The sequence below is a fragment of the Thermobia domestica genome, chromosome 6, assembly GCF_964235325.1.
Source record: "Thermobia domestica chromosome 6, izTheDome1.hap1.1, whole genome shotgun sequence".
Classification (NCBI taxonomy): Eukaryota; Metazoa; Arthropoda; class Insecta; order Zygentoma; family Lepismatidae; genus Thermobia; species Thermobia domestica.
This window is the reverse complement of record NC_137459.1, coordinates 49438256-49450740: the sequence shown is the minus strand read 5'-3', so window position 1 is coordinate 49450740 and position 12485 is coordinate 49438256. Positions and strand designations below refer to the sequence as shown.

At 36.8% G+C, this 12485-nt stretch overlaps 1 protein-coding gene across 1 annotated transcript; it reads left to right on the top strand.

Moving 5' to 3' along the window:
• The first annotated feature begins 468 nt into the window (after positions 1-468).
• Positions 469-11693, top strand: LOC145687981 (COP9 signalosome complex subunit 9-like). The gene is made up of 3 exons (XM_081761625.1): positions 469-638; positions 6894-6966; positions 10831-11693. The coding sequence occupies exons 1-3, from the start codon at positions 573-575 to the stop codon at positions 10866-10868; spliced, it is 177 nt and encodes a 58-aa protein (XP_081617751.1). The 5' UTR covers positions 469-572; the 3' UTR covers positions 10869-11693.
• The last annotated feature ends 792 nt before the right edge of the window (positions 11694-12485 follow it).

Sequence of the window (12485 nt, the reverse complement as noted above, 5' to 3'; positions counted from 1 at the left end):
TGCTCCGTACGAACTCATCCTGCACGAGCCACCTTGCTGCAGCCCTGCCCCAACTGAGACAGCATTCGTTCTTTTTATTGGCCATTAGCAAAACTTGATTTGTGTTCTCAAATTAGTTCGTGTTTTATGCACTGTAGTTTTTATGCCATATGTCCATACGCTGTATTTATACTAAGCTCTCTTAAAGTCAATCTGCATCAGTTTATGCACCTCTTCCCTTAAGAAAGACCTCCTAAGGCAGGAAGAGAACATTGTTTGCTGAAAGAAATTTATTATTCATTAATATAAGTGTATCCAGATAAAATGAGATAGCATCATAACCTCTAATCCTATAATCATAAAATGCAGTTTGTGTTGACGTGCAGATTGAGTTGCGTTGACGCAAACCATCACGGAATTGGGCCGCAGAAATTGCATCACAAATACTTGATTAAGAAAATACATCCTATCCTGGTTCAGTATAAACATATGCTCATCGTTAGTGATAAGAATAACAAAAAGGTTCCAGCGCTGTATCGAATTGCAGTTGAAGATAATATACGATCTTGAGGAAATACGAACTGTTGAGAAAAATGAAACCCCTTGTTACAGACGAAATGTTTCCCGAAGCCGGAGATGCAAATATGGAATACGAAGAGGTAAGAATTTCAATCATAAGTTTATGAATGTATGTGGGATTTGTTATGCACACCATTCAATAGTAGTGCAAGGAGAATAATAGAGATTTTGCCGATTTGTTGGTGAATATTATTATTATTATTATTTATTTCTTCGTTCTCTTAAACGTGTAAACTTCAGTTGGTGTTACGAGTTTCTGGCGGAATGGTAACTGCGCTGTAAATGTTAATACGGTGGCTTCCTTGGTTCAATCCCCGGACAAGGTGGTCAACATTGCATCCTTGGGTTTCCAGGAGGTTCTCCCGTTCTTATCACACATTCTAATTTAACCTGTTCTTCCGTGGTTCTTCGATCGTATTAACTGTTCGTCCCGTTAGCCTAAAAGAAAGTCATGTTCAATATGGGTCTTTTTGGGACCCGAGAGGTGCTATCTCAAATAAGTGACACCAGTGGAGTATTTCTTGTGTGTTCTCACTAGTGTATACTGAATACATCTACTATTTATATTTGATCTAATGTTGATCTGTAGATTGTAACTATTGTTTACTTACCGCAACGCTAATGTAATTATCGTGCAGTTTTAGTACATGAATCCATAGTATAAGTAGTAGTAGTAGGAATGAGTTAGAAGCCCCGCAGGGGTTGGTTGAATTCTGTTCTCGACATGAAATGAGCAAATTAAAGACTCGCCCAAACTTTCTGTACATTTTACAATCTATGGATTCGTATAGTAAAACTGCGCCGTAATTGTTTTATCAGATGACCGAAATTATTAGTTAGCATAATAATCAGAGATAACAGGATCCGATTGTCGTGTGTCCTAGTAACTACGCCGTTACACATAGAATATGAACATGTCAAGTTATATGTAAAGTATCGCTGTTCATGGAACTGGAGACGTGACCAGTGGATGGAATACAACCACACTTAGCAGGAGTGTATTTGGGAACATGTGGAAACAGTTGGCATGGTAAACCCAATTCTCATCCCCAGGGGAAATTATGATGCTCGACAAGGCCAATTAAGTCCCGTACGAAAGAAAAACGACAGTATTTATGTATAGTGTTGCCGGTAACAAATTCCATAATTCTCTCTCCTGCGAGGGTCAAAGTTCCGATAAGTGCAGCCGCGCCAAACCAATGTGCAAAGACGTAAACAAAATCAGATCTAATTTAACCTAAACTATTCTTGTCATTAATTTGATGTTGAAAGGCTAGTAGAGTTAACGGAATAAAAACCTCGTTAGGTCTTGTAGCATGAATTAGCAGTGCTTTTAATACCCCGTGCTTTAGAGACTACTACGCTTTATACGGGTGACGGTAAGAAAAAGGAGATATAAAGATCAAAATCTGAAAGCAGCTCTTTATTGTACAAATACCAGCACACTGTGGATGAACGCACTTACACAAGGAAAACACTGTACACACGTTTCAACCTGTGGTCTCTACTTTATCATTTTTTTTCTTTCTTTCAAACTACTGGCATTATTCACGAGTGGCAACAGCCCTCTTGTTCAATAGTACTAATAAGTCCTGTTTTGGTAGTGTTAGCACCATGGTTTTCTGCATAATTGATAACCTATCACCAACTCTGGTCTTGGACGACAATTGGTTGGACTAGAGCGTAGAGCCCTTTTCAGAGATAGAGACCAAAGCTATATGAAACGTGGACCTACATCTTGGTGTGGGATCCGAACCACATGAGCTCTCACTAGACATCTAACCCGGGTCTCCTGCACCGAAGGCACGTAAGCTAACCATATAGTCATGTGAGAACACTCTTGGACAACGAATCAGTGCTACTAAACGCAAGTAGTGTAGTGTTTGGCTATGCGAAATTTAGAGTACACTAGTATCCCTGATATTGATCTCAAACTAGGCCTAGCCCCACCCATAAGATGCGTGCTAACCACTAGATCACAGCCTATTGAAAACACTACTAATCAATACCACAGGGGAAGTATTATGTGTTTTTTTTTTTTTTATCATTTAGCATCCGTAGCGCCGTTTCTCTTCTACACCGCACTTAATTGGCGATGTCAGCGCCACAATTGCCTGTGATGGTAAGAATTAGAACTAATTTTGTGTACCACAGCAGTCGCCTCTGTACATTCCCAAATATACTTCAATTAAGTTCGGTTGCATTCTAACTATTGGTTGCGTATCCTTCTCTGAACAGCGATACTTTAATTATGATAATCTGATGGGAACACGGTGGCTCAGTGGCAGAGCACTTACCTCGGGTGCTTGGAGTCCCTAATCCGATCCCCCCGCCCGAGTAAGCTTGTGGTGCACAACATCGTGTCGGTGGGTTTTCTTGGGGCACTCCCACATTCGCATTCTACCAATTTCATCATCATTCACGTCCCTTAGCCTAAAGGGCATAATCGTAAGACATTAAACTGACATATTTTATTTCATTTTTTAAAATGCTGACCTGGTATAACGGCAAGTTTCTGCTTTAGGCAATTCATTCAATGAATCGATTCTTAAGGAACTAATTCCTTAAACGTTCCCAAGAACCAGTTTTTCAGGAATGGAATCAGTTAGAAATTATGGTGCTTCTTGCTGTAGTTCTTTCTATAATTTATTAATTTCCAAACTATATTATGCATAGGTGTCGAAAGTCATATAATACAGTTTTGTTCCTGTGTTGACAGGTATCAGAGAAAGAACGATAAGAGGTGTCGACATGGGGTTTTCTGCAATCGATTCAGCGTTCCAAAGATAGGTTCCGTTAACTCTAATCAAACCAGAAGTGGTTCAAATTATTCATTTCCGGTTTCAACGGTGATAGCCATAAAACGAAATCAGTAATTAATATCGGGAAGCGGCTTTTTGCAAACGATTCAGCGTCTGAAGGTAGTTTTTTGCAGTTGATTCACTTTCCCAAGTAAAGGTTACATCTTCTCCATTAACTCTTTATTCAAACCGGTAGTAGTTAAAATCGGCTATTTCCGGTTTCCACATTTATCGCCATACAACATTTTCGGAAATTCTATGTAGAAAGGATTGCAATTATTATAATAAGATATTTATATCTCGGAATTCCATATCGTTAGTGGCCCCGCGTGCTGTAATCGCTAACACTTTCCCCCTTTGGTGCGAGTGGTCCCGGGTTCGATTCCCGGTGGGGGCACTCAGTCGAAAAAGTGTAACAGCTTTTTCAGGCCAGCCATCTTGAGTAAGGTTTTTCCTGAGATTCAGTCATTCACATCAGGCAAATACCGGGATAGTACCTAAGATAGTGATCCCAGGCCGCTTCCTTCCTTCCCTTTCCTCTAATAGTGTGATCCCCGAGGGACGTCGTCCCTCATATACGTGACAGGCTAAATGGCCTTAGATGGCGACAGCCCAGAAATCTAATTCCTAATACCCATATGGTTAATATGAAATTTGGTATTTGTACTTCTCATTTAAAATAATTAAACACGTGGTGGTTCACTAAGGTGCCCATACGAGGTATTCGAATTTCGTGCGAAACTTCGAATTCCTTATGAAAGATGCAGGAGGAGGAACGAAAACTATTGGCCGCAATATTGAGTGGGTCGTTTGCTAGTTTGACATATAACTGAATTTTAGGTGCACTAAAGGATTAAAACTTACATACATATATGTATTACAGAAGATACTAGTGTCCAATTTGGAGCATTTTTCTAAAACCATGTTTAATTTCTTGTGCTTGTTTCTTATAGCACTAGGTATTTAATGTACAGTTAGCGCAAAAGTTTTTTTTTTCCGTTTGGTTAAATTTATTTTGGGAGTAACGGTGAAACGTGCACAGTTTCACCGAGTTTCAAGGCTGGATTTCCAGGAAATTACATTCTTTTTAATTTATTGAAAACTGTACTCAAATTGTCCTTCCATTTCGAAGTTATTTATGAAACTAATACAAGTATGAGGAATTTTTCAATATAGAACAACTCCTTAAAATGAGAAAATATCTGTGATTAAACTTTAGCGTATGTATGATTCTAAAAACAAACTATAAAATATAAAAAAGTATACCACACAGTATTAGAAAATTTAAAATCTGTATTAGTCAATGATATTCTGACACAAGAATAACGTTTCTAAGTGTAATAGTTAACATTCTACAATGATTTTTATCCAAGGAATTGCCGAAAACTAATTGTGACATGTGCCACATTTATATTTTGTAATGCCTGCTACATAGAAACAGCGCAACATATATATATGAAATGTTTATGTGGTAGTCGTCAAAGTTTAAGCAAACATGTTCACCAGGTTTGAAGAATATTTGGGATGGTAGGTGTAATTAATAATAATAAAAAGAAAGAAAAGAAAACCTGTGGAATGACTATTTAATAACTTTTAACGGTACACCATTAATATGCAAATTAATGACCTATATCTACTCCCTCAGTCGATTTTATTCTATCTACTTTGAGAATGATGTCTTTTAAATGGTAGGCATTATGTTGTACACATTGTCGAGTTTGCTTGATGCTGCTTGGCGTTGCCCATTACGACATTAAAACAATGTTTGCGATCCTAAAATTGAGCAGCGTTTGAGGTTGTGAAATTCGGCTGATTTTGTTCTAAACACGATATTCTTCATGTATCCTCACAGAAAAAAGTCAGAAGTAATGTTCGGAGAAGACGATAGCTATGTCACATAAATTACCTAAAATATATTTTGGAGTGTCACAGGATGCCTACGACAAATTTTATTTAAGTCCAATACCGATTCATGCTGAAAACAAATTCTGCAAGTCATGGTGTCCGATTTTCCTGAAATCAGGATAGATATATCATTCTAGAAACAAAATAATTAGACCCATGTTTTCCCGTTCCGTGTTATACAAAAATTTACAACAACTAAACAACCATTTAATGCAACTGAGACTTACAGTGACTGTTTACCATAGGACATACTATAACAACGAAAATTTAGTGTTTTTAAAGGTAGCTTTTTAAAGAAAATTTGGATCAAATTTCACCTTTCTAATTTTTTTTAAAAAAATATAAGTTGTCCAGTTATTTGCTTGTTTGTGATATTAGTGCCTATTTTCAAGGTTTTTATTGCGTAGACGTCCTGGTTCTAGTTAAGAAATACATTAAAACCCATTTAAGGAGATTAACCTATTCAGGTATACGGCTTTGCTCCCAAATGGCCACGCCCAAACGGTCCTGCTCCGAGCGTTCATGCGTACACATGTTATGTCAGGTGTGACTCCATCTTGCTGGAACCACATATTTTCTGAAGTAAGGATAGCATTGATCTTCAGGCATGAAAGCATTTCAGCATGTCTGCGTAATGTTGGTTGGTTATTGCTGCTGTATCTTGCCAGTATCATTCTTCAAAAATGTAGGGGCTGCGGTGGCTCTGTGGTAGAGCGTTCACCTCTGGTGCATGGAGTCGTCGTTTTGATCCCAGTTTGTGCCAAGTGAGCTTTGTGGTGGACAAACACCATGTGAATGGGTTTTCTCGGGTTCTCCCGTTTCCTCCCACTTTCTTCATTCCACCATTTCATTCATTTGTCATCATCACCATCTTCTTTAGCCTAGCCGGCATAAGCGTGGGACGTAAAACTTAAAGATTTCATTTTCTTCAAAAATGTAAAACCAAGTTTTTGCAGGATGAGAACACAGTACACCAAACAGTTACCTTTGAACTAAGGAAATTGCGGCGTGGAGATTGTATCACTAAGATAAAAATGTTCTACTGGAAAAAAAGAAAAAAGATTGATCTGAAATAATTCGAATAGTTCCACAGCTTTAAACTCTTTGCTGTGGATTGATATTGAGTTTGACACTACCATCTGAATTTTGTAGGAATTAAAGTATAATACCTTGAGGTCCAGGAATTGATTCATTTTGATAAACACAGATGCGTCTTACAATCGACTTTCGTGGATTGAATAACTGGATTCAGTACTCGAGCGGTAGTTTTCTCTGTAGTACTAATCTCCGACATCCTTAGTTTCATGTCATACACAGAGTCATTATCTGCTGGTGAATTGCTTCGGTTAAACTGTCCTTGAAACTTCCCTTCAGTAGCCATAACAGACCCTATTCGATTATATGTTCTATGACAAAGTAACTTCATGAGTCCTGATATCACCTAGCAACTATTTGAGGCAGTGTTTCCAATCTATGTTGTTAATGTTATCATTTGAAAGCTGTTACGTATCTCTGACTATCCTTTTACGTACTTTTTTATTGTTTTAATTTTGGTATGCTCAATCTGTTATTCCTTTGTTCTAGCTACATATTAAGTTTGCTCATGCTATTGCCTCTTTGTGTTTGCAGTCCAGTGGAAGTGGTGATATCTTGATGGATCTGGCGGCAAACGGGAAGCTGGTCCACGGCGAGTTTTTTAATGGTAAGATTTCTGTTGTTGCTGCTCAAATTATAAATTAATAGGTTACGTTTCCTCGTCATTTAGTTTATCACATCCCGATAAAACATAATAAAATTAAATTCTTTGTTATTAATTTAAAGAAGTTGGACCATACATTTAAGGTTCATTCCATCGAAAATCGCACGATTTACCACAAATTGGTTGCACGACCATTTATAAAAATTCTGATAATTTGCATGGTACATTTGATATTCGTAAATGCAATGGTATGATTAGAAATATATTCCATTTCGTATGCCCACGGCGGCCATATTTCCAATCTGGTGAGTAGCAAATCATGAGAAAAACAGGATCCACGCGAAACACAATCTCAGAAATGAAAATGGGTACATATATGAGCCAAACACCACTGGAAACGTTATGAAGTGACCTTTAAGGCAGTGCTACTGAAATATTTTCACCATCACCATCCAAGTGCCCCAAATAATGCCACAAAATCACAAGTTAGCATCAGCTAAATTACCATTTAAAAAAAAAATCCATAAATTCTGGGAAAGAATTGAGCCCAAAATGTCCTATATGGACTTCATTTGTCTCCATACAGTGTACAGCTGAACGAAATTAGAGTGCAGAAGTGGATAGTTGTGATTTTATAAGGCATCAAATATGGACACAAAGAGAATTGTACCAATGATTGCACTTGAATATCGTTGGTGGGGGAAATACGAAAATACACACACACAAAACTGAGTTTTATCTTTGGTAGGTATACAAATTATTACGTTGGAAAGTTGTGTATAAAATGATATCAAGATACAGGGCAATGGCATGTATTTCTTTCAGCTATAACACACAAAAATATTTGAAAATGAACTAAATATGACTAGAACCGTAAAATACCATATTATTGTTAAAGCATGAAATGTAAACAAGTCCCAACAAGCGTGTGTGATTAGTCTAATAAAGTAAACATCATTGCAAGTCTAAACATGACATCGCACTGCACGCACTTGCATCAAACAGCACTATCTGGCAAATGTGAACACGTGTATCGCTGAAACTAGCTCGTAGCAAGACCTTAGTTCAGTGTTGTGCTCCGTGAGGAACAACTGTGTGGTAGATGAAAATGGAGTGCTCTGTCCGAAAGTGTGTCCAAGAAAACTGCCATAAGAATACATATGGGAAAGTGAGTAGACTTTTAACTGCAATGAGTTAAGTGAGCCTAATCAACAACTTTTCAATTAAAAATAGGAGGAATACAGATCCAGACTGTATGTACGTATCACGAAGAAAAGTTTTTTTCCAAATATAATCTTTTTGAGCAAGTGTGTTACAATCCTCTTCAATACTATAAAGGTCGGTAGAAAGTGGGCAAAAAAGGCTATGTGGAAATAACGTATGATCATCTGAAAAGGAAGATAAAACGACCGGTGGAACTTATTCCTAACAAGTCTCTTTGTCCAACGTGCTACAAAGCAACATTTGTTTGTGCAGATGTAGATAATACGGAACCAGAAAGTGACCAAGAGTATGTACCTGCAGAATCTAACCTGAAAGAAGTAGATGAAGTGTTCTATATTAGGTATGTCACCAGTATCAAAACTAAACAAACAGTAACGAAACTAATCGTTTTCAGAAAGTGTGATGGTGGATGTAAGACAGAATTGTGCTAATCCATTCTGCAAAGAACATGATGTCCTTATTGAAAAAAAGACTGCAGTTCAGTGAGAGTGAAAGAAAGCAGACAACAACTATTGATTTTGTGTAACTTGAAAGCACTGTACATTCATTTCAAAATTATGTGTCCAAATATACAAATATGTTTCTCTAAACTCTATGGCTTGAGACCTAATTGGTGTGCCCTTGCTGCATCGCAGGTACACACAGTTTGCGTGTGTGTTTATCATCAAAATGTTAAGCTTATATTAGAAGGACCACATCTAAATTTTGATTTCCAAGACTTGTTAGAACTGATGACATGTGATATACGTAGGCACGAGTGTATGATTGATGAATGTGTGTTCTTAGCTACTATGATATAGAAGTTATTGATTATATGATTAATACTGAAATGGATGAAACTGTCAGTGTTAAGCACTGGGTGAGTACAGACAGGTCCACCGTAACAAGCTTTGTTTAGAGTTCCAGTGAATTCATTGAAAGTCTCATACATAAATTGTTAGACCTCAGACAGCATCACTATGTGTCAAAAGCTCACAGTGTGCGTATTTAAAGGAATGTAAAGTCAACCTCGATGATACGAATTGCATAGTATTGACTAATTTTACAGAAAATTACACATTCGTAATTCAAGATTAGATACAAAGTTATCGTTAATTGAATTCTCAAGCCACTTTACATTTTTATGTGTATGTGTGTGCGTGTGTGTGTGTGCGTGTGCGTGTCTATTACTATATGTTACATGGTACAACATTCAGCCACAGTGTGTGTATTATAAGTGATCATTTACAACACAGCACTATTGCCGTGTGTACATTTCAGATGCAGTTCAAAAACCATTTGAACAAGGTTTTTTTTGTTATCGGTCAAAAACTTCATTTATTTCAGTGATGGGGCAGCTGTCTAGTACAGAAACATAAAAAATCTACTAAACCTCTGTCATAACGTATCTGACTTTGGTCTCTCTGCTGAATGAAATTGTTCCTATTTTTCTAATGGCGAGAAGAAATTTTCCTTAAGCCCTGTTCGTTAGTAGTTATTCGTTCTCCTGTTCCCATTGTTAGCTCCAGTATATCACACTGAGGGCACGGTAGCTCAGTGGTAGAGCGCTTACCTCTGATGCGTGGGGTCCCTGGTTCGATCCACGGCCAAGCAAGTTTGTGGTGGACAACCCGCAGATTTTCTCGGGATACTTCCGTTTCCACCTACATTTTCATTCCATTAATTCTTCCATAATTCACTTGCTTTAATCATCGTCTTCCCTAGCCTAAAATGGGGATATCCGTGGGACGTTATACTGAAAATTTCCATCTCATTTAAAATTGATTTTTGTTTTCTTTCGCTAGCTTATAACCGTGGCTAGAATTTTCTTTTTTTTAGGGGGGAGGAGGAATACTAAATTGGTGGGTAGAAAAGAAACACCGCTTTTGGTGGAAAATTGGTGGAATGAAAATTATTGTAATTAATAATTATACTACAACACAAACACAATTTTAATATTTTTGTACAATATACTCTACGTCTATGTGGTCACGTGAAAAATACAGGGTATCTACATTAAATCTTCCTGATTACTAATATTAACTGCATGGAAACTGTTAGTGCCAGAGAATAACGGTTTGCGGCATCTTGAAGAGCAACTCAGACAGTTTTGTCTATAGATGCACTTCTGTATGGGCTCCGTTAGTAGCTCTCAGAATGTCCAATCGATATTCAATCTCACGTCATTTGTTGTGTAGCATTTCCGGTGCGATCGAGTCCATGGCTTCGTGTGACATAGACTCTTATCTTTGACATAGCCCCATAGGAAGAAGTCCATAGGGGTTATGTCGGGAGATCGTGGGGGCCAAAGATTGGCTGTCGGTTTCCGAATGCTCAGCAAACTGTTTGCGGTCTGTTGTTGCATTAGGACGTAGTGTTGGACGATCAAAACCCGCTGCTCAAAAATTTCATGACGCCATCTATTGGCTGACCTTGAGAATTCCAGGTTATTCTTTTGACATGCAGGGCTGAAATTCTGACACTTTCTATGGTTGTGTGAAGTTTGATGCTTTTAACATTACCTGCAAAGAAAAGAGAAATATAAGACTTTACTTTCCGATAGTCCTTTTTTAACAGCCTGTACAAGTAGCAGAGATTTAATAATGTAATTTATGTGCTTGTGTGTTCTATTTAATAAAATTTGTTTTCGTCTTTTAATTGCAGATTTTGGAGACCTATTTGATGATGATGATTTGCAGTGATGATTATGCAGATAAAAGAGTCATTATCTGTGGATGACCTATGATGCGAATCCTTTCCAAGATGCGCAGAAAGACAAACATTTATTTTATTTATGCTTTTCTGTTTCCTCGCTAAGGTTTAGTGTGTTCAGCCTGTAGATTAATTTACGTTTGACGTAATGAATATGCTTTTCCAAGTCTGTGCTATCAGCAGCATTAGTTAAGATAATTATTATCCAATTTTAGTTGAGAGTCCTAGACAAACCCAAGCTAACATAATTCCGCAAGAGCGGAAGCGGGCTTCCGTGTGCAAATTTTATTGATATTTAAATCGGTGTCATTACCAATCCCGTACAAATGTTGCTGATTGTACTCTAAAAATGTATTTATGTTTGTACACTTAGACGTACAATCGTTCGTAATAGTTTAAAATATGCTACATTTGAAAGCTTAATTTTTATACATTTTCGTACCTATAAGAGGCATCTATGTATATGGTGTGTTTGTGCGTGACTTAAATCTGTGATTTTTCGAGTAATTCGAAATGTAATTTATTTTTCAAGTAACTGATGTCAACGTTGGAGAAGTATAAGGTTTTTCTATGTTTTGTAATTATCTTCTCCTGTGTAAGAAGATGGGAGATTGGAAATAACATACCCATTTTTTTTATAGTGATTTCCAAGCTGTCACAAAAAAGGGAATAAAAAACAGTGACGTTTTTGTGGATTAAATTTAAAATGTGTTGTTAAATTTTTTAACGTTGTGTTGACCTGTTCCATTTTTTTTTAAAAAAAATCAGTTTGTATTGATAAATGAAGCAAAAAGATAAAATATTATAGTGCAAAATGTCTTTTCTTATATCTCATGCCTTAGTTTGACAACCATTAACGACCATGTGTGATTTTGGTGTTTGTGTTAATGTTAAATTAATAATCAATTTCGCGACATTTTCACAGTACGAAAGTTTGATCTTACGAGGATATTTGGACAAAGCCAAGATGGGCATTTCATGAAATGTTGCATGGCTGTGGTCGAAGCCGAAAGCCTTTCTAGTTACCTGCCAGCAATATAAGCTAATACGAATATATATATAAATATATATATAGATAACTAGTATATTGAAGAATCGAAAATAAGTTCCAGAAGTATTTCAAAACAAGAATTTTTCGGAATGACTCAAATATGCATCAAAAGATTGCGATCTTGGCCAATAATTAGTTTTTAGATCAGGGGGTCACAAAATTTCTGAACGGCCCCTAAATCGAGTCCCCCCCCCCCCTACGAAATAAACACATCATACTGTTAGGTAATAGTTTGGGTTTAGCTACACTATATGTAATTCCACAGATATAAGGCGTACAAGAAAATTTTTGATCGAGTGAATTTTTTTTTTTGGATCAAAGGTCTCAAAATTTTTGAAGGCCCCTAAATCGAGTTTTCGTTTTTTTTAATATATATATATATATATATATATATATATATATATATATATATATATATATATATATACACGGAATAAGGACATCATACTGAGTTAGTTAAGTGATAGTTTAGGTTTGGCTAAAGTGTATGATGTACTCTAGATATAAGGCATACAAGAAAATTTTTGCCTGAAATATATTGTATCTTTTGATCCAA